Genomic DNA, 23,719 nt, shown 5'->3' on the forward strand with positions numbered 1-23,719 from the left:
AACGCACTAAACTGTGGCATGAATAACAAAGAAAACTTGGCAAGACAAGAGCAGCAATAATCAAACATGAATAACGAGCATGAAAATGTTCAATGTCAGGAGTATCTATGACATGAAGTGAGCCAGAGTGATTCCGCCAGGCCGACTGCCTGGCAACTACAAGCTTAAATAATAAAGTCTTGATTAACACAGGTGCGTGAGTCCAAACAAATGAGGCAGGTGAAACTAATGAGTTGACATGGTAACTGAAACAATGGAGCGTAAACAGAGACTAGAAGAGTCCAAATACCAAACAGAACATAGCCAAACAAAACATGATCAAAAGACATGACACCTTGGGCAAAACCTGTATTTTATATTATTACTTTGAACTGTATCATATCTTATTTTTTTATCCTGTAATGCGTCTTTGAGTACTCTGAAAAGTGCTATAACAAATACAATGTATTATTATTACTATTATTATTGTTATTATTATTATTATTATTATTATTATTATTATTATTATTATTATAAGACACTTTACCCACCTGCTCCCAGGGGCACCCAACACTGGTTTAAAAGTAACTTAGATATTGGGTTTCACTATGTAAAAGCGCTTTCAGTCATTAGAGAAAAGCGCTATATAAATACAATTCAATTATTTTGAATAAAGGCCTTGTTGCCACGATTTGTTGTATTTGTTTTACAGATAATAATGTTGATTGTACATGCAATTAACATTAGGGGTGCCCTTTATATACCTCTGATACAATACCGATACTGGAGCATTGAGTATTAGCCGCTACCGATATTGGTCCAATACGATATCAGCACAAACCATAGTACAGTAGCGCTTGCTTTAAGGACATAAATTACCACAACTGTTTACTTGACTTTGTCATCGTTATTCACTGTCAATGTTCGATTGTGCACATAATGTTGTTCTTGGTTAGCATTCATATATGCAATTAAGAGTGAGTAATTCGGCGCGGCCCCTTTAAGTGACCGTCAGGAGATTTACCCAAAGGTGGGGTTTGTTGTGACCGACCTCTTAAGTCGCTTTATGTTAGGAGTCATTCATTGTCGTCTTCGATGAATAAACGGCGCACACGTTTTTGTGTGTCAAAAGATACTTCAAGTTGTCTTGCTTTTGCGTTACAAGTGCAACTGTACCTGCTTTTGTTATTTTGTCGTGTGGAATGTCAGAAAAGGTTTGATCAAGTGAAATTAGTCAAACAGAGAACAATGGTGGGTATGAAAAACACTAACCTATTAATTATTAACCATCTGGGATGGACTTCTGCTGTCTTGAGGTTGAAGTGCAGTGGTAATACTTTTTTTGCCGACACCTAGTTATTCATTAAGTTAAGCTCATGATTGTTTTTTTTTTTTAGATTTCAATTTTGTTTAAGTTCACATATTAGGTATGTTTAGCTTGTGTGCTATGTTGTGCTCAGCTGTCGTGTAGCTGCTAGCTCCTAATAGCCCATAGCCTACCATGTTTACCTTTTATGAATGATATCGGAGCAAAATTCGATATCAGCATCGGGACACCACTAATCAAAGGTAGATGAGACAATGGATGCTGACCACTCACGGTACTTCAAAGAAAACCACCGCCACCTTGTGGAGTTGATTAAAAAAACAGCTCAATGTTGTTTTTACCCTTTAAGTCTTGATTTTGAAATCATGGCAGCTTGCCTCAAATGTGCTATTCTTATCATTGTTGATTGATGCAGGAACCGCCCACATAGGAATGTGGGACAAATTAATTGTGGCTTTATAATTACTGTAATCATTTCAAATAATCAACCCACAGTACAGGCAGCAATTTTGAGGGAGAAACAAGATATGGCAACTATAGAATTATAAAAAAAAATTATTTTCTGATACTGAATTATGGGGTGTACTGGCATACACGTAACACTGATAAACTTAATGATTCATAATCGATAGATTAATGGTCATTGATTGATGGCCAATTAGTTCCTAAGTCCTGCAAAAAATTTTTGCTTGATGGCTGACAAGTTTTTCAAGCAATCTTGGTTACGATAGCGTAGACAGGAGACAGATTGCAGGTACGAAGAGTCTTTAATTCTCAAAGCCACAAAAGAATAGTGCAGCTAGGTAGTGCACTGGAAGAATAAGGAAGGCATAACAAATCCATAAACAACATACAAACAATAATCCTGCCTGAACTAAGGCGGGAGGCTGGTTTATAAAGGCCTCTGATTAGTGATCAGGACGCTCAGGAGCAGAGATCAAATCCCTGCAGGATGACACACACAGAAAAACAGAAAATAAGAGCACAAAACAGGAAATAAACATAAGAAAAACAATATACAAAGACTGACCTGAGGTTTATTTGTTTATTTAAAAAGGATCCCCGTTAGCGGATGCCATGTCTGTCAGCTAGTCTTACTGGGGTACACACAAAATATTACATGCTACGAAACTGTTTAAAAACATTGCAAAACGCATGAAAAAATAAAACTACAAGATTGTATTACACAAGCTCACATTTTAGTTCATCATTATCAGAAAATGTCAAGAAAAAAAAGGATTCAAATGCATCAATCAACATGAAAAATCAATACTGATAGGAAATTGTCATGATCTGTGGTCCGGATCATGTTTAGTTTAGCTATGTTCTGTTAGTTTTGGACTTCTTTAGTTCCTGGTTGCACTTCCTTGTTTGTTTGGTCACCATGGTAACTTATTAATTTCACCTGCCGCGGGTTCCAGACGCACACCTGTTTTTTGTTAATTACTCTCTTATTTAAGCCTGCTTTGTCCCGTCAGTCGGTCTTGGTCCTTTGTTTGCGGTAAGCAACCATCACATATGTTTCTTGTTCCAGTCCGTGTGCTAATAGTGTTAGCATTAGCTTTCCGTGCGTTTGGCTCGCTGTTCTTTTGTTTATATCATCTGTTTTTGCACCAGTGTTTTTGTTATTAAATCATTCTTACCTTTACGTTGTTGTCCGGAGTGTCTATGTTTGCGTTGGAGGAACGATTCCCGCATTAAAATGCGACCCACACGTGACAGGAAATAATTAAATGAACATAGTTTAAGGTTATTCCCTCAGCTATGGTCATTTTCATTCCAGTAAATACTGTTGCACTTTTTTCTTAAAGGTGGATTTAACTTAAATATCAAGTGGCAAATAATTACGATAAAGCAATGGCTCTATAAATTGAGTTTGTCTTTAAACGAGGTATGACAATATGACCGTGAACATATTGTAATGATGTGCATCAGAACAACATTTAGCAGTCTGACAGGTCATGACAGTCCTGCTCAAATTGTACACACTTTAAACTCCTAAAGGTTTGCACCAATTTCTGTGGTGATTCGGGTGAACACCATGGAGAGCGCACCGAGAAGTGTGAGAAATGTCAAGTCGATTCGACCTCATGGAGTCCAACTTTTACTTTTAATAACAGCGCCACCATGTGGTGTATTTGTCAGAAAAATAACAGCACAGGCAACATAGTTGGGGTGCATGTTTTGACACCTTTTCACCCTTTTGTGTGCAGTGTTTCGGGAGTAGAATTAATTTATAGGGTAGTTTGCAGTAAAGTTAAGTTTTTATTTCGACAAAAACATTTTTGGAAATGATGATGATACACTGTAATATTTGTTGCAATATTGGATACTAGGGCAGCACGGTGACACAGGGGTTAGTGCATGTGCCTCACAATACGAAGGTCCTGAGTAGTTCGGTGTTCGATCCTGCGCTCGGGATCTTTCTATGTGGAGTTTGCATGTCCTCTCTGTGAATGCGTGGGTTCCCACCGGGTACTCCGGCTTTCTCCCACTTCCAAAGACATGCACCTGGGGATAGGTTGATTGGCAACACTAAATTGGCCCTAGTGTGTGAATGTGAGTGTGAATGTTGTCTGTCTATCTGTGTTGGCCCTGTGATGAGGTGGAGACTTGTCCAGAGTGTACGCCGCCTTCCGCCTGAATGCAGCTGAGATAGGCTCCAGCACCCCCCGCGACCACAAAAGGGATAAGCGGTAGAACATGGATGGACGGATGGATATTATATACTCTTAAAGTTTAAAAGGTATGCAATTTCAAGGTGCCATTTTGGCATTTTCTCCCATTTTTCATGAGTTGAACTCTGATATTTAAAAGTTTTACTATACAGTGGGGCAAAAAAGTATTTAGTCAGCCACTGATTGTGCAAGTTCTCCCACTTAAAATGATGACAGAGGTCTGTAATTTTCACCATAAGTACACTACAACTGTGAGTGACAGAATGGGAAAAAAATCCAGGAATTCACATTGTAGGAATTTTAAAGAATTTATTTGTAAATTATGGTGGAAAATAAGTATTTGGTCAACCATTCAAAGCTCTCACTGATGGAAGGAGGTTTTGGCTCAAAATCTCACGATACATGGCCCCATTCATTCTTTCCTTAACACGGATCAATCGTCCTGTCCCCTTAGCTGAAAAACAGCCCCAAAGCATGATGTTTCCACCTCCATGCTTTACAGTAGGTTTGGTGTTCTTGGGATGCAACTCAGTATTCTTCTTCCTCCAAACACGACAAGTTGAGTTTATACCAAAATGGATACATGGATGATACAGCAGAGGATTGGGAGAATTTCATGTGGTCAGATGAAACCAAAATAGAACTTTTTGTTATAAACTTAACTGGTCGTGTTTGGAGAAAGAAGAATACTGAGTTGCATCCCAAGAACACCAGACCTACTGTGAAGCATGGAGGTGGAAACATCATGCTTTGGGGCTGTTTTTCTGCTAAGAGGACAGGACGATTGATCCGTGTTAAGGAAAGAATGAATGGGGCCATATATCGTGAGATTTTGAGCCAAAACCTCCTTCCATCAGTGAGAGCTTTGAACGGTTGCCCAAATACTTTTTTTCCACCATAATTTACAAATAAATTCTTTAAAATTCCTACAATGTGAACTTCCTGGATATTTTTTCACATTCTGTTTCTCACAGTTGAAGTGTACCTATGATGAAAATTACAGACCTCTGTCATCATTTTAAGTGGGAGAACTTGCACAATCGGTGGCTGACTAAATACTTTTTTGCCCCACTGTATACACAAAATACCTTTTCCTCTTAAATATTGTTCATTAATCCATCCCACCTATATCAAGATTCTGATTAAACAGCGTTATTATTGCACAGGTGTGTGCCTTAGGCTGACCATAATAAATACATAAGGAATACATTATCCAATATGAGATCTAATCCATAACAAATTGTATATAAAATGTGCAAACATGCGCAAGATTTTTAGTGCATACATTCTGCAAAATTTGAGCACAAATAAATAGTTAATTAACAATTCTGGCGATGTTTGATAGTTAGTCCTGCTTGTGTTGCGCAGATGAAGTTTTTGTCCCTTTCAGGGTGGCAGGGGGGTCCCTGGAGCCTATCTCAGCTGCATTCGGGCGGAAAGCGGTGTACACCCTGGACACGTCGCCACCTCATCGCAGGGCCAACACAGACGGACAACATTCACACTCACATTCACACACTAGGGCCAATTTAGTGTTGCCAATCAACCTATCCCCAGGTGCATGTTTTTGGTGGTGTACCCGGAGGACATGCAAACTTCACACAGAAAGATCCCGAGCCCGGGATTGAACCCAGGACAACTCAGGACCTTTGTATCGTGAGGCACATGCACTAACCCCTGTTTCACCGTGCTGCTCGTAAATACAGTGTTCATGAAAAAAAATAATTCGCTTACACTTGGTCATGTGAGGGCGGCATGGCGCAGTGGGTAGAGCGGCCGTGCCAGAAATTTGAGGGTTGCAGGTTCGCTTCCCACCTATTGACATCCAAATCGCTGCCGTTGTGTCCTTGGGCAGGACACTTCACCCTTGCCCCCAGTGCCGCTCACACTGGTGAATGAATGATGAATGAATGATTGGTGGTGGTCGGAGGGGCCGTAGGCGCAAACTGGCAGCCACGCTTCCGTCAGTCTACCCCAGGGCAGCTGTGGCTACTGATGTAGCTTACCACCACCGGGTGTGAATGAATAATGGGTTCCCCTTTTCTCTGTGATCGCTTTGAGTATCTAACAATAAAAAAGCGCGATATAAATCTAATCAATTATTATTATTATTATTATTGAAAAAAATGCATCTTTGATGTCATTTTTGCATCCAAAAACACCTTTTTCAGGAATGACAAGACATTACCACTCACATCTTTAAGCATTATAGTCGGAAAACCCCATGTATATCAGGCTTTGAAAGAAAAATGTCATTTTATTGTTGAGATTATCTTACAGTCTTGTTTCTCTTCATCCGCAGTCCCTCCCTACATTCAGCCCTTCGAGTTCCAGCGATTCACCATCGGTCAGCGTGTCTTCATCCCCTGCGTGGTCATGTCGGGCGACCGGCCGCTGGACATCACCTGGCAGAAAGACGGACGGCCCATTCCGGTCAGCCTGGGCGTGACGGTGGATAACATCGACTTCACCAGCTCACTGAGAATATCCAACCTGACGCCCGACCACAACGGCAACTACACGTGCATCGCTCGCAATGAGGCGGCTGCTGTGGAGCACCAGAGTCAGCTGATAGTGCGAGGTGAGGCCGCCATTAGAGGCACTTTGATATTTAACACAGTGCCTGATATATGTAGTATAAAGCATTGTACTTACTCGGTTTGCCTTGACTATATTCCCTATTCCAGTGGTTCTCAAATGGGGGTACTTGAAGGTATGCCAAGGGGTACGTGAGATTTTTAAAAAATATTCTAAAAATAGCAACAATTCAAAAATCCTTTATAAATATATATATTGAATAATACTACAAGAAAATGTGAATGTAAGTTCATAAACTGTGAAAAGAAATGCAACAATGCAATATTCAGTGTTGACAGCTAGATTTTTTGTGGACATGTTCCATAAATATTGATGTTAAAGATTTCATTTTTTTGTGAAGAAATGTTTAGAATTAAGTTCATGAATCCAGATGGATCTCTATTACAATCCCCAAAGAGGGCACTTTAAGTTGATGGTTACTTCTATGTGTAGAAATCTTTATTTATAATTGAATCACTTTTTTATTTTTCAACAAGTTTTTAGTTATTTTTATATCTTTTTTTCCAAATAGTTCAAGAAAGACCACTACAAATGAGCAATATTTTGCACTGTTATATAATTTAATAAATCAGAAACTGATGACATAGTGCTGTATTTTTCTTCTTTATCTCTTTTTTCAACCAAAAATGCTTTGCTCTGATTAGGGAGTACTTGAATTATAAAAATGTTCACAGGGGGTACATCACTGAAAAAAGGTTGAGAACCACTGACCTATTTCATTGGCACAACCCGATACCACCAGGTAGTAGTGTTGTCCCGATACCAATATTTTGGTACCGGTACCAAAATTATTTTGATACTTTTCCGTACTTTTATAAATAAAGGGGGCCACAAAAAAATGCAATATTAGCTTTATTTTAACACAATTTTTTAGAATGCATCAAACATATGTTTCTTATTGCAAGTTTGTCCTTAAATAAAATATTGAACATACAAGACAACTGGTCTTTTATTAGTAATTATTATATCATTATTATGGACTAGATTTATATTTATATATAATTAAACAAACAAAGACTCCTAATTAGTCTGCTGACATATGCAGTAACATATTGTGTCATTTTCCATTCTATTATTTTGTCAACATTTTTAAGGACAAGTGGTAAAAAAAGAATTTATAATCTACTTGTTCATTTGTGGATTGCAGCCCGATACTTTTTAGGGGCGGTATAGTACCGAAAATTATTCATTAGTATCAGGGTACTATACTAATACCGGTATACCATACAACCCTACTAGGTACTATGACATTTTTAGTACCTGGTAAACTGGCTCAGTGGCCTGGTTGTTAGAGTGTCCGCCCTGAGATCGGTAGGTCGTGAGTTCAAGCCCCCGCCGAGTCATACCAAAGACTATAAAAATGGGACCCATTACCTCCCTGCTTGGCACTCAGCAACAAGGGTTGGAATTGGGGGTTAAATCACCAAAATTATTCCCTAGCGCGGCCACCGCTGCTGCTCACTGCTCCCCTTACCTCCCAGGAGGTAGAACAAGGGGATGGGTCAAATGCGGAGGATAATCTCACCATACCTCGTGTATGTGACAATCATTGGTACTTTATTTCAATTGAGATGTGCACAAACTGATGAAAAACAACGCTTATCTATCCTAACGGTTTTGTGCTTGCCCAGTTCCTCCTCAGTTTGTGGTCCAGCCCGAAGACCAAGATGGGATATACGGGAAAACGGTCACTCTCAACTGCTCTGCTGAAGGATACCCACCCCCCACCATCGTATGGGAACACTCCAAAGGTACACAACCTGAAGTCTGTTCTCACCTCGCATGACGCCAAACACAGATGAGGCATTGTTTTGGATTGTGTTCGTTTTTTTGGGGCAGATGAGTAGGTTCTGTTCCGCGTGACTGCACACATCACACTTTAGGGGCTAGTGAACACACGCACACACACACGATCATCATACAAACAGTTTCTTCTGCCACATGGTCTTGCAAGGTGTCTCTACAGCGCCATTAGAGATCCCGTTATAGAAAAACACATGAAGGAGGCAGCAGGTGAGTTCACCCACTTCAGCAGAGGGGGTCCCAGGTGTTTGCCCCCTCATCCGTATAACCCGGGATGAAAGCTTCACCAACAACCAATGAGGGCTCGTGCAAGCGTGCGCTCATGATCAAAAGAAGATGCCTGTTTTCTACCTTTGATGGGATTTGTGAGTGTGTGTGTGTGTGTGTGCGTGTGTGTGTGTGCGTTCTTGTATTTGTACCCTTCTTGAGACATCACCAAGAAAAGTACCTTTCATATGAGGACCGGTGACCAAGTTAGGACATAAATCATGGTCCCAATAAGGAAAACCATTGCATCTTATAGAAAATGTGTCATTTGCAGCCCTGGTGGTGAAATCTATCAAAATGAGGGTGGTCCCAAAAAGGAGGGATTGTTCAAATTGACTGTATGTCGCTTTTAAAAGTGCTCCCCCTCTGGTCAACATATGAAATAACAAGTGTGTGTAAAAATTCGAAGTGGTTTCCCTTGAGCCAACATATGTAATAACAAGTGTGTGTAAGAAATTGAAATGCGCCCCCTTTGGCCAAAATTTACATAAATAAATGTGTATATAGAGACATACAACTTGAAGTATATAATGAAGATTAAAAAACAGTTACAAACAAAAAATGTAATGAAAAACTAAAAGCAATCTTTTTCTCACGTGTCGACTTCTTTCTTGGGAATAATTTCTCATATTCTCTCTGTTTCTGTAATACTGCATTACTTTCCAGTAAAATTATTGGTTTTTTTCTGTAAAATCATTACTTTATTATGTAAAATTATTAAATTTTAATGCTTTAAATGGTGACATTTGTCATGTGTTTTTCTTGTAAAATAGTGAATTTTTTGGAGTAAAATGATGACTTTTGTCATAATTTTGTGAGGTAAAAATTCTATTTATTGTTATATTACCAAAATTGATTAGGTTTTCTTATAAAATTGTGACTTTCGTCGAGTAAAATTATGACACTTTTCATAATATTGCACACATGTTCATTTTTTCTCGTAAAATGCTGACTTGCGTTGAGTAAAATTATGACTTATACCATAAAACTGCCAACATTTTTTCAAGCATTTTTCACAACAAGCTTTTTTATGCATGCATAGTTTGTATATATCATTAATGTTGTAAATACAAATCTTTATAGATCTAGAAAGGGTGGTCCTAAAGACGTAGGCATTTTTCGGAGGTCTCAAGAAGCTAACAAATACAAAAATGTGTGTGTGTGTGTGTGTGTGTGTGTGTGTGTGTGTGTGTGTGTGTGTGTGTGTGTGTGTGTGTGTGTGTGTGTGCGCGCGTGCGTGTTTGTGTTTGTGTTTGTGTGTGTGCGTGTGTGTGTGTGTGGGTGTGCGCCCCTCATGCCTGATTAACACCATCTGACCATTCCTGATGGCTGTACAAACCGTGGCCTTCATTAAAACTGTTCATTTACAATGGAAATCATTGAAATTATAAGAAATATTTGAAGAGATTCTCGAATGTGCGCCAGGTACGTTGAACATAAGTGCGAAATGTGGACGTTTTACATGAACAACTTTATAAAGGGATTATTCTACACAGCATCACACCCTAATGACACAATAATCAGGTAATTTTCATACGTAAACATAAGTATAATTCTGCATGCATTTTATGTAACAACACAATCTATTTTGGGACATTGTTTGACTTCTGATTGACATTTACAATATTTATGTTTCCATTATGAAGTGATTTAGACATAATTAATCTGTTCCAAGGTCATCATAAAATCCTCATTTACCTTCCAGGCTAGAAGTGTCCAAATTACAACCAGCATGCCAATTTGGCCTGTGAAATGTCATGAGTTAGAATCTTACCCACGGGTAGATTGCGTTAACATTAATAGTCTGACAATTTTGATGCTGCTATTATGTCTCCATTTGGCGGGCAAGGTTAGTTATTCATGTCAACGATCTGTAATTATGCCCTGGAATGACAAATGCGCAGTATTCACTTATATGACCAAATGCAAACAACCTTCCGTAGTCATGGTGCAAAAAATAAATACAAACTTTATTAATAAAACAAAACAACACATACATGTCAACAGACATGGTCACATATAATACAGCCTGCTCACTGAACTTTGGGGACATGATAAAAAAATGTCCATTCACTATAAGGAATTCAACATTACACCCGTTTAAATCCATTACAAAACATCATGGGAAAATTGCAAAACACTCTCCACACTTATTCATGTTTGGCACATTTCAGCTGCTTGATTTTTTTCTGATTGATTACAAAACTTAGAGAGAGAAATATGGGTATAAAAGGGGATTCTTTCAAAATGAGATACCCCAGAAGACAAAAAATAAAATGAAGGTAATTTTAAACCTAGGTCTTTTTAGATGCTCATTGAGCTGATGTGTCATTCATTACGAGTGTAAGGGTCTCGTAATCAGAAAAATACAACTTCCTTTAGAGCAAGAGTGTCAAACACGTTTTTATAAAGGGCCACATCGCATTTAAGGCTCAAAGGGATGCTTGTAACAATGAATAATATGTGAATTTTCCTTTGTATTTGATTTTATATATATATATATATATATATATATATATATATATATATATATATATATATATATATATATATATATATATATATATATATATATACATACATATATATACACAGTACAGGCCAAAAGATTTATGACTATTTCCATTGTAGATTGTCACTGAAGGAATCAAAATTATGACACCTCTGAAGTGAAAACCCTTTCAGGTGACTTTTTCTTGAAGTTCATCGAGAGAATGCCAAGAGTGTGCAAAGCAGTCATCTGAGCAAAGTGTGTCTATTTTGAAGGAACTAGAATACAACACGTTTTCAGTTATTTCCCCTTTTTTTGTTGAGTAGCCTTCAGTGACAATCTACAATGTAAATAGTCATGAAAATAAAGAACAGGCATTGAATGAGTGAAGTGAAGTGAATTATATTTATATAGCGCTTTTTCTCTAGTGACTCAAAGCGCTTTACATAGTGAAACCCAATATCTAATTTTTACATTTAAACCAGTGTGGGTGGCACTGGGAGCAGGTGGGTAAAGTGTCTTGCCCAAGGACAGAATGGCAGTGACTAGGATGGCGAAGTGGGATTCGAACCTGCAACCCTCAAGTTGCTGGCACGGCCACTCTACCAACCAAGCTCCACCAACCAGCTATACCAGGAGAAGGTGTGTCCAAACCTTTGGCCTGTACTGTGTGTGTGTGTGTGATATAGACATTATATATATGTATATGTGTATATATAAATATATATATATATATATATATATATATATATATATATATATATATATATATATATATATGTTTGTATATATATGTGTGTGTATATATATATATATATATATATATATATATATATATATATGAATAAGCTTCACGGTGGAAGAGGGGTTAGTGCGTCTGCCTCACAATACGAAGGTCCTGCACTCCTGGGTTCAATCCCGGACTCGGGATCTTCCTGTGTGGAGTTTGCATGTTCTCCCCGTGATTGCGTGGGTTCCCTCCGGGTACTCCGGCTTCCTCCCACCTCCAAAGACATGCACCTGGGTATAGGTTGATTGGCAACACTAAATTGGGCCTAATGTGTGAATGTGAGTGTGAATGTTGTCTGTCTATCTGTGTTGGCCCTGCGATGAGGGGGCGACTTGTCCAGGTAGTACACCGCCTTCCGCCCGATTGCAGCTGAGATGGATGCCAGCGCCCCCCGCGACCCCAAAAGGGAATAAGCGGTAGAAAATGGATGGATGGATAAAATCCATTGTACTATTTTTTCACATTTGTCGTGACACGTTGTGAACACATATGTATGTATATATATATACATACTTATGTATATACTGTATATTTTAGGGGTGTGAGAAAAAATCAATTTGAATATGAATCAAATGCGTTGTGCGATTCACATTCTCATTTTTCAAAAAATCTTTTTATTTTGTATTTTTTTTATCAATCCAACAAACCACTACACAGCAATACCATAACAATGCAATCCTATTCCAAAACCAAACAAGAACTGCAATAAACAGAGCAATTGAGAGGAGACACAAACACCACACAAAACAAACCAAATAAAATGAAACATAAATGAATATTATCAACAACAGTATCAATATTAGTTATAATTTCAGCATAGCAGTGATTAAAATTCCCTTACTGACAATATCATTAGACATTTATAAAAAAAAAAAAGAATAGTGTCACAGTGGCTTACACTTGCATCGCATCTCATAAGCTTGACAACACACTGTGTCCAATGTTTTCACAAAGATAAAATAAGTCATATTTTTGGTATGTTTAATAGTCAAAACAAATTTACATTATTGTAATCAGTTAATAAAACATTGTCTTTTAAAATTTTAAAAACTTTAAAAAAAAAAATACTACTATGCTAGCATGTCAGCAGACTGGGGTAGATCCTGCTGAAATCCTATGTATTAAATTAATACAGAATCGTTTTGAATCAGAAAAATATCGTTTTTTAATCGAGAATCGCGTTGAATCGGAAAAAAGAAATCGGTATATTATCGAATCGGAACTCCAAGAATCGATATTGAATCGAATCGTGGGACACCCAAAGATTCGCAGCCCTAGTATATATATATATATATATATATATATATATATATATATATATATATATATATATATATATATATGTATATATGTATATATATGTGTGAAAAAATGTGAAAAAATAGTACAATGGATTTATTTCTACAGAAAAATACCAGCAGCTTATTTGCCAAAATTTAAAAGAAAATGTACAGTGTTTTTACTGCATATTACTGTAAATTAATAAATCTCTTCCACTGTTTTTTTTTTACGGTTAAAGTTTGTCGACTGAGCTGCCATGTTTTTTAGAGTAAAAAAATGTGATACCGTTTTTTTTCATTTACAGTAGTAATACACCGTAAAACAACAACTGTATATTTTATTGTAAAAAAAAACTGGCAGCTCGGTCGACAGAATTTTACCGTAAATAACATTTTTTTTCCATTTTCAGTAATACGCTGTTAAAACCCCCATACGTTTTACCGCAAAATGTAATGTCATATCCTTACAGTGTACAATTGTATGGATAACTTGATTGAAATCATATGTAACGCTGACATTTAGGTATTTATTTTTATGTTAACGGACAAAAAAAAACAATACTATATTTGTTGCAATATTGGATACTATTGAAGTTGAAAAGGTATGCAATTGTATGCATCCTGTGTATTTTTTTCTGTCAGAATGGAAAGAACTAATACATAAAGTAAGAAAAGATAAGGCACATTATTGATACATATTACTTAAAGGATTTCGCGGGCCACGTTAAATGATGCGGCCGGCCAGATCTTGCCCTCGGCCTTGATTATGACACCGGTGCTTTGGAGATTCCACTGTCTTGTGTAAGTTCTTGCATGTCTGATTGCAGTTTCCTGGGAATGACAGTCCGGTTTCTTTTACAGCAACCTCAGTAGCAAAGAACCAGATGAAGTTCTCTGGGAAAAAGGGAACTATAAGTAAAGGTCGCCCGCTATTAGCATAACAACCAGCTCTATTTGAGTATGCAAAATCCATAATTCAAGGAGGAACACGTCTCTCTGGCTTTGCTCTCGGAGCCAAGGGAGCAGAAATGGAGTCGCCACTTGACCCTGTTCTATCCGGGCCACTTAGCTGCTTTTTAATTAAAAAGCAAAAAGGAAAAAAAACCCACGGCTCACTAAATGGCCTAATCTCTACACGCACACTCGTGTTTAATAGTACATGAGCCGAGGTGAAATATGGCGCTTTCATCGTTAGAGTGCACCGCAGGACCCTCGTTCGGTGTAATTCTTTTTTAGAGACATATTGCACACATTTAGAGCTGCAACCGGAAAATGAGATCCAACTTTGATTGTCAACTAAACATGATGAAATGAAAAAGATGTGAGGTATGCAGGCATCCGATGTTGGACCTATTTTGTCACTTGGTGGTCCGGAGTCGTGGGAATGAAACTGAAAGTCATCACTATAATGCCCTAAATTGTCGTAACCAGACCAAAAACTAGGTACCTACTGATGGCGGTTTGTTGCTGAAAGGGCAAGAGCAGTGCTCAGTTCCAACACCCACGTCAAAGTCCCACATGTTTTTCTTGTCGCTCTCACTTCTTTGTTGGCGAGGGGCATTCATGAACGCTGTAATTCAGAACTTCATCTGCACAATACGAGCAGTTCTTTACACTAACTACATTAGGATTAACTATCAAACATTACAATAATTATCTACTAAATTATTCATCTGTGTTCAAATTGTGCAGAATGTATGCATTAAAAATCTTGCTAACGTTTTGCATATTTTACAACGAATTTGTTGTGGATTGGGATCTGAACCGAGGATGTCGTTGTGGCTTGTGCAGCCCTTTGAGACACTCGTGATTTAGGGCTATATAAGTGAACATTGATTGATTATATTTGATTTTGGTGATTGTATCTGTACATTCTGTACCTATTTGTTTACTGTGGTCAGCCTAAGGCACACCTGTGCAATAATATTGCTGTTAAATCAGCATCTTGATATGCCACACCTGTGAGGTGGGATGCATTATCTTGGTAAATAAGATTTAGACAGATTTGTGAACAATATATGAGGAATAGGTCTTTTGTGTATTTAGTAAACATTTTAGATCTTTAAATTCAACTGATGACAAATGGGAGAAAAAACAAAAGTGTTCAGTGTATACTAACTGCCCACACAAAGTAGGCGTACAGTAGGAAATAATTAATATTGCTCCCTTGCCTGTAATCAACGACAACCACCACTTTGCATAGTACAAATCAACAGAAAGACCCAAAAATAATCCACAACACCAACGCAAAAATGCTTGCTCATGCACAGGCACACGCGAGTCATACAGTAACAGGCATATAATTAATAGGACTGCGTCTCTTATAAGTTATTAATGACATTTTCCACCTTACATAACACTAATTAAAAGAATGACTCAAAATAATCCACAATGTCAAAACCCAGAGTACACTTGCTCATGCGAATGCTACATACTTGTCATATAGTTAATGTGATTGTTACTTTTGCCAGTTATTAATGATATGTTCCACCTAACATAACACAAATTAAAGAATGACTCAAAATAATCAACAGCATAAAAAAACAGAGTATGTTTGCTCATGTACATGTGAATGCTACGTACTTGTCATTTAAATAATGTGATCGCTACTTCTGCCTGATATTAATTATATCTACCATCTTATATAACATACATTAAAGAATGACTCAAAATAATCCACAACATAAAAAAACTGAGTATGTTTGCTCATGCACATGCAAAATCTACATGCATGTCATGTAATTAATGTGATTGCTACTACTGCCAGTTATTAATGATATATTTCACCTTACATAACATAAATTAAAGAATGATTCAAAATAATCCACAACATGAAAAAACAGTGTATGCTTGCTCGTGCACATGTAAATGCTAAGTACTTGTCATATAAATAATGTGATTGCTATTTCTGCCAGATATTAATGATGTATTCCACTTTATATAACACAAATTAAAAGAATGACTAAAAATAATCCACATTATCAAAACCCAGCGTACTAGTGAGTGCTACGTACTTCTCATATAATTAATGCGATCGCTACTTCTGCCAGTTATCAACGGTATCTTCCAACTAACATAACACTAATTAAAAAATTGATTCAAAATAATCCACATCTTAAAAAAAACTGAATACGCTTGCTCATGCACATACGAATGCACATGCGAATGCTATGTACTTGTCATATAATTAATGTGATCGCCACTTCTGCCAGATATTGATATCTCTCACCTTACATAACATAAATTAAAGAATGATTCAAAATAATCCACAACATAAAAAAACGTAGTAAGGTTGCTCATGCATATGCAAATGCTACACTCTTGTCATTTAATTAATGTGATAGCTACTTCTGCCAGTTATTAATTATATCTTTCACCTTAAATAACATAAATTAAAGAATGACTCAAAATATTCCACAACATTAAAAAAACAGAGTAAGCTTGCTCATGCACATGCAAATGCTACATACTTGTCATGTAATTAATGTGATTGCTACTTCTGACAGATAATGCTTATGTAACATAAATAAAGAATGACTCAAAATAATCCGCAACATTAAAAAGACAGAGTCTGCTTGCTCATGCACATGCAAATGCTGCGTACTTGTCATATAACTAATGTGATCGCTATTTCTTCCAGATATTACTGATATTTTTCACCTTATATCACACACATTTAAAAAATTACTCAAAATAATCCACAACATCAAAACCCAGCGTACCCTTGCTCATGCTCATGCACATGCGGGTGCAACGTACTTGTCATATAATTCATGTGATTGCTACTTCTGCCAGTTATTATTGATATTTTCCAAATTGTATAGGACAAACTTAAAGAATGACTTAAAATAATCCACAAAGTTAACGGCCATTTTAGCCGTGCTGATGTAAGCGTGCCACATTTTGAGTGCACTTGGGAGCAGAAGGCTGGTGCAGCTGCAGGTCATCAACACCAATACGTCCTTGTCTCGGACGCAATGTAAAATCCCGCTGACACACACACTTTGTTAATAATACAGAGCAAAATCCTTGTCCGACAACGGTCAATCTGCTTCATGTGGAGGCTTCCCCGCGCCACCAATCTGCTGCCTTTGTTCGACATGAGCGTTACGTCTCTTCCGATTTTATCTCACCGGCAGCCGCTCTGCTCTGTCGACTCGCTTGGCAGCTGTTGGGCGGTTTAAGGATTTAGACCTGGTGTTGAGAAACATGTTGACAACACTTCTTAAATCTTACAGGCTTTGTCATCAAGTCAGTAAACACATGTGCTAGAAAGAAAGCACACACATACTAGAAAATATAGTTGGGCCACTGTTTTTTATTTTTGGTTTCGGCAATTCTGTAGCCCAAAAGTGTTTTATACGCATGCTCGTGTTTTCTAATATATTGTAATGGGAGACTAAAACACACAAAAAAAACCCTTAGGTAGTCTTTAAAGTAGTCTGTGCACAGCTTGTATAACTTTGTATTATAGCTCAACACACTGACATTAATGTCCTCCCTAAAGTGGAAAAACTTGGCCCAATAAGCCATTTTCCCTTACCCGGATCATGTGACCTGCTACAAGGTCCGAGGTGTGTTTGAATTAGAGATATCGTTCTTTTTACAGGGAAAAATATTGACACTTTGGGTTAGGCCGATAGTCTACACCAGGGGTCACCAACCTTTTTGAAACCAAGAGCTACTTCTTGGGTACTGATTAATGCGAAGGGCTACCAGTTTGATACACACTTAAATAAATTGCCAGAGATAGCCAATTTGCTCAATTTACCTTTAATAAATAAATCTAGATATATAAAAAAAACGGGTATTTCTGTCTGTCATTCCGTCGTACATTTTTTTTCCTTTTACGGAAGGTTTTTTTGTAGAGAATAAATGATGAAAAAACAATTAATTGAATGGTTTAAAAGAGGAGAAAACAGGAAAAAAAATAAAATTCAATTTTGAAACATAGTTTATCTTCAATTTCGACTCTTTAAAATTCGAAATTCAACCGAAAAAAAGAAGAGAAAAACTAGTTAATTCGAATTTTTTAAAAAAGATTTAAAAAATAATTTATGGAACATCATTAGTAATTTTTCCTGATTAGGATTAATTTTAAAATTTTGATGACATGTTTTAAATAGGTTAAAATCCAATCTGCACTTTGTTAGAATATATAACAAATTGGACCAAGCTATATTTCTAACAAAGACAAATCATTATTTCTTGTAGATTTTCCAGAACAAAATTTTTTAAAGAAATTTAAAAGACTTAGAAATAAGATTTAAATTTGATTCTAAAGATTTTTTAGATTTGCCAGAATATTTTTATTTTATTTTAATCATAACAAGTTTGAAAAAATATTTCACAAATATTCTTCGTCGAAAAAAAAGAAGCTAAAATGAAGAATACAATTAAAATGTATTTATTATTCTTTACAATAAAAAAACATATTTACTTGAACATTAAATTAAATTTTCAGGAAAGAAGAGGAAGGAATTTAAAAGGTAAAAAGCTACTGGTATATGTGTTTAAAAATCCTAAAATAAATAAGGTTGTATTTTTTCTCTAAAATTGTCTTTCTGAAATAAATGAATTTATTTAAAGAATTAAATGAATTTATTTAAACAAGTGAAGACCAAGTCTTTAAAATATTTTCTTGGATTTTCAAATTCTGTTTGAGTTTTGTCTCTCTTAGAATTAAAAATGTCGAGCAAAGCGAGCCCAGCTTGCTAGTAAATAAATAAAATTAAAAAAATAGAGGCAGCTCACTTATAAGTGCTGCTATTTGAGCTATTTTTAGAGCAGGCCAGCGGGCTACCAATCTGGTCCTTACGGGCTACCTGGTGCCCGCGGGCACCGGGTTGGTGACCCCTGGTCTACACATACATTTTTAACGATAAATACAAATGAACTTGACGGCTTTGGATTTGTTTTATTTGTGTCTTAGTTTTTAAAGAAGGGGCAAGAGGGTTCAATCTGTGCATGAGAGCATCTATGGTGCGGCCAGAAGTTTCGGATTGAACGCTCCTCAAGGTCGGATTTCCTCGAGTTGGCTTCAAAGATGACTGCTCCAAACGTAAACAATAATATAAGCTTCTATAATATCCGTTACCAGCACTTCTGATTACCCATACGATCAATGGATGGGAATTTATGTATTGTAGCTTTGCTTTTGTTATGTTTACGGGGGGAGTACAGCACAGACCACACGGGGGCATAGTAGCTCTATGTATTTATTATATATATTTGTAATATATATAATAATCAAACAATAATATTAAATCAACAACAAGGGAATGGAGTGTAATGAATTCCAGGAGTGTGTGATTGGTGTGTGACTAAGTGTGGAATTAACTGTTGTGTGTTACCGTGAGTGTTGAGCAAGGAAGTGGACAAGTCCAAAGAGGCTAGGCAGAAGAAGGTACGTGAGACAAGCAGGTTTTCTGGGGCTATAGCGAGGCATCAAAAGGGTCTGTGTCCAAGCAGGGGTCGAGGATCGAGGGAGGCAGTCCAAAGTCCGGAGGGAAGTCAAGGCATGCCGCTCGATCACAGAAGACATGGAAAGTACTGTGGGAAACACAAGGGACAAAAGACACGGGATTTGGGAAGACACAGAGAGAGATTAAGTATGCGGGGGGGAAGCCCGAGACGTAATGCTTACTACGGTAACAGATGATTAAGTTTCTGCGCCGGATCGTTGGGTCCGCTGGTCTTTATACTGCTCGCCTTCATCAGTCCCAGTTGCGCATATTGCCGATTGCCTGGAGTCTTGCCAACGTGTGGCCGCAATGCGGCCAGACCAAGCAGGGGCGTGTCCTGGCGCGCTACCAGATGCTTGCACCAGAAGCTTTAGAGTAAACGTAATTTTTTTGCATGTGGTACGCAATAGGGTAATAGGGTCTGTGTTTCCTCTTCATCTGCCATTTTTGAAGATTACAGAAAGAGTGCATATTTTCCCATAAGTTGTTTACATTCGGACAAGGCAAACGCAAAACCAGCTTGATTTCCGACCTCATAAATGAGACTCTGTGACAATATTCCCAGTTCCAACTCCCTACTTCCGAGGTAAATGGAACACACCATTTTTCATGAATGGAATTAAATGAACAAAGTGAACCCTCTTGTCAGTCATTTGCAGTCTTTGCCTCTGTGGGTGGAGGCGGGACCGTACCCACATAGGATGCACATACAGAGTCTAGCTGGTTGCTAGGAGCACCGCAAGGTAACACAAATTAGAGATGTTTGCAAAAGTATTTGTGCGGGAACATTTAGCTTCAAACCAAATGAGAAGGACGAGCCCAACAACACGGACGAACGAGCAAGTATGCCCAAATTGTTGGAAGGAGATGGCAAAAAAAAAAAAAGACAACAAAACAAACCACCTGAGCCAAGGTTCAGTAATTATTAAAGTGTAATTTTTGCCAACAGAGATTTAGAGTAAATTTTCTTTTCTTTGTGTTTGTTTACTTATTTAGAACAATTAAATGTTATTGTCCTTACAATTACAATGATAAAAAATACCAGCGAGAAATGATATATTGTTGCGTTTAAAGGGTTTCTTGCGTTGCTATTTTTAAATATGATTACATTAGTGCTTAATTTGGTGTCCAAATAATGTCCAGCAGAAGGTATCGGTCCTGGCCTAGTTAGGGCCCAATTTTCACTCACAGGTGTACTCACTTTTGTTTCCAGCAATGGATAGGAATGTACACTGTAATATAAGCTTCACTTTTACAATGTATGAGATGTTTTTGTTACATCTTGGCATGGTGAGGTGTTTGTGATTCCAAGAGGTGGAGGACATCAGGTAGCTTGCAGGTACATTTAGTCTTGAACTCCATATGAAGAGGAAACATTACAAAAACAGTATGTCGCTGGCACAAAACGTATTCCTTAGCAGAACATAGAAAAACAAGACAATAATAGTCGGCCGAACAAGCTGAGTGAAGCAACAAAACCAACCCAAATAGTCACATAAGGGTAACAATAACTGGCGAGGTATATTAGGGCAGTGGTTCTCAAAAGGGGGTACGCGTACCCCTGGGGGTACTTGAAGGTATGCCAAGGGGTACGTGACATTTTCTAAAAATAGCAACAACTCAAAAATCCTTTATAAATACATTTATTGAATAATACTTCAACAAAATATGAATGTAAGTTCATTAACTGTGAAAATAAATGCAACAATGCAATATTCAGTGTTTACAGCTAGTGGACATGTTCCATAAATATTGATGTTAAAGATTTCTTTTTTTGTGAAGAAATGTTTAGAATTAAGTTGATGAATCCAAATGGATCTCTATTACAATCCCCAAAGAGGGCACTTTAAGTTGATGATTACTTCTATGTGTACAAATCTTTATTTAGAATTGAATCACTCGTTTATTGTTCAACAAGTTTTTAGTTACTTTTATATCTTTTTTTCCCCAAATAGTTCAAGAAAGACCACTACAAATGAGCAATATTTTGCACTATTATACAATTTAATAAATCAGAAACTGATGACATAGTGCTGTATTTTACTTCTTTATCTCTTTTTTTTCAACCAAAAATGCTTTGCTCTGATTAGGGTGTACTTGAATTAAAAAAATGTTCACAGGGGGTACATCACTGAAAAAGGGTTGAGAACCACTGTATTAGGGTGTGTGATTAGTGATGGCAGCAGGTGGGGATACTAATCAACTAAACACAAACTACCGTGTGAGCTCAAACGCTCCTAGCAACGTAAACAAAGGAAGGTAAAGGAGGCCAAGGAACAGAACTAAACCTCAAACACAGGAAATCCACAAACAAAGGAAAAACAAGACATGACCTATTGTGACAGATCATGTTGTAAATGATTTGCAAAAACGCAAGGGGTGTACTCACTTTTGAAATGTATCGTATATTGCCCTTTTAGAATCGGAACATTACTTTTATAAGCTCATCATCATGTAAATGATTTCTTTCTGTGCCACAGGTGCAGGCGTGCCGATGTTTCAGCCCATCCTGCTGAACAGCGGCTCTCGCATCCAGCAGCTGAGTAACGGCTCTCTGCTGATCAAACACGTGCTGGAGGACGACAACGGCTTTTACCTGTGCAAGGTCAGCAACGACGTGGGAGCCGATGTCAGCAAGTCCATGTACCTCACCGTCAAAAGTAAGACTCTAGCCCCTCATCAAAATCATAACGCGTGTGAAGCTGCACCATGTTGTCCCATACATGTCCTACAGGTTTACTTAGGCGTCCTTGGGTCCAAATAATGCTCTTTCACAGTTTAACAGTGTAGAATTTGCGAAACACACACACATAAAAACACTACCTTTTGATCACGGCCCAGCAATGAGATACTCTGATGAAACTAAAGGTTTCATTTCATTACATTTCAAGTAAGCCTCCGCTGTATGGATGGAACATTGTTATATGACAATACTACATCGTTATATGACAATACTATTCATCATTACCAAATACATCATTTTAGATAGGATTGTCGGGCCTCGTTTTTGCTTTGTGCCTAAAATAATATCTCCATTGTGCAAAAATAACTTTGAAATCTTTGTGATCCAGTGCTTCACAATTGTTTTATGTTACCCCGACTATAAATATATATATATATTTTTTCATTTATTAATTTATTCCAGGACATGACATAAAAACGTACAAAGTAGACAACACATAACAATATAAATTAATATAAAACAAAATGTAACTTACAGTGCTTGGCACTGAGCATCAAGGGTTGGAATTGGGGGTTAAATCACCAAAAATGATTCCCGGGCGTGGCCACCGCTGCTGCTCACTTCTCTCCTCACCTCCCAGGGGATAATCAAGGGTAATGGGTCAAATGCAGAGAATAATTTCACCACACCTAGTGTGTGTGTGACAATCATTGGTACTTTAACTTTAATGTAAGCATGATGATACAGTTGGGCTTCATGGTGACAGAGGGGTTAGTGTGTCTGTCTCACAATACAAAGGTCCTGCAGTTTTGGGTTCAATCCCAGGCTCGGAATCTTTCTGTGTGGAGTTTGCATGTCCTCTCCGTGAATGTGTGGGTTCCCTCGGGGTACTCCGGCTTCCTCTCACTTCAAGAGACATGCACCTGGGGATAGGTTGATTGGCAACACTAAAATGGCCCTAGTGTGTGAATGTGAGTGTGAATGTTGTCTGTCTATCTGTGTTGGCCCTGCGATGAGGTGGTGACTTGTCCAGGGTGTACGCCGCCTTCCGCCCAATTGTAGCTGAGATAGGCGCCAGAGCCCCCCGTCACCCCTAAAGGGAATAAGCGGTAGAAAAATGGATGGATGAATCAGTTTTGCCTGTCTATAAAATTGTTGTAAATACACCTCTGCATAACAGTGTATCCTTAACATTAAAGAAAACAAAAAATTAAAAAGAAAGGGATATAAATCAACTTACAACAAACAATAATTTTATTAACATCGTTTTTTAGCCTTTAACAGAAAAGATTCATTCCATTTGAATTACAATCATTTTTTTGATCGACTTGTCAAAATGTCATTAAATAAACTGAATAA

The 23,719-nt window shown here is 37.5% G+C and overlaps 1 protein-coding gene across 5 annotated transcripts in view; it reads left to right on the forward strand.

The window, feature by feature from the left end:
• Positions 1–23,719, forward strand: part of dscamb (Down syndrome cell adhesion molecule b) — a 307,420-nt gene that overhangs the window by 216,552 nt on the left and 67,149 nt on the right. For all 5 annotated transcript variants that reach the window (XM_061877414.1, XM_061877411.1, XM_061877409.1 and 2 more), the window contains 3 exons: positions 6,287–6,565; positions 8,214–8,333; positions 22,158–22,337. In XM_061877414.1, coding sequence (XP_061733398.1) covers positions 6,287–6,565; positions 8,214–8,333; positions 22,158–22,337 — 579 coding nt within the window. The remainder of the gene's footprint in view (positions 1–6,286; positions 6,566–8,213; positions 8,334–22,157; positions 22,338–23,719) is intronic.

The sequence above is a fragment of the Nerophis ophidion genome, linkage group LG18 (genome assembly GCF_033978795.1).
Source record: "Nerophis ophidion isolate RoL-2023_Sa linkage group LG18, RoL_Noph_v1.0, whole genome shotgun sequence".
Lineage (NCBI taxonomy): Eukaryota > Metazoa > Chordata > Actinopteri > Syngnathiformes > Syngnathidae > Nerophis > Nerophis ophidion.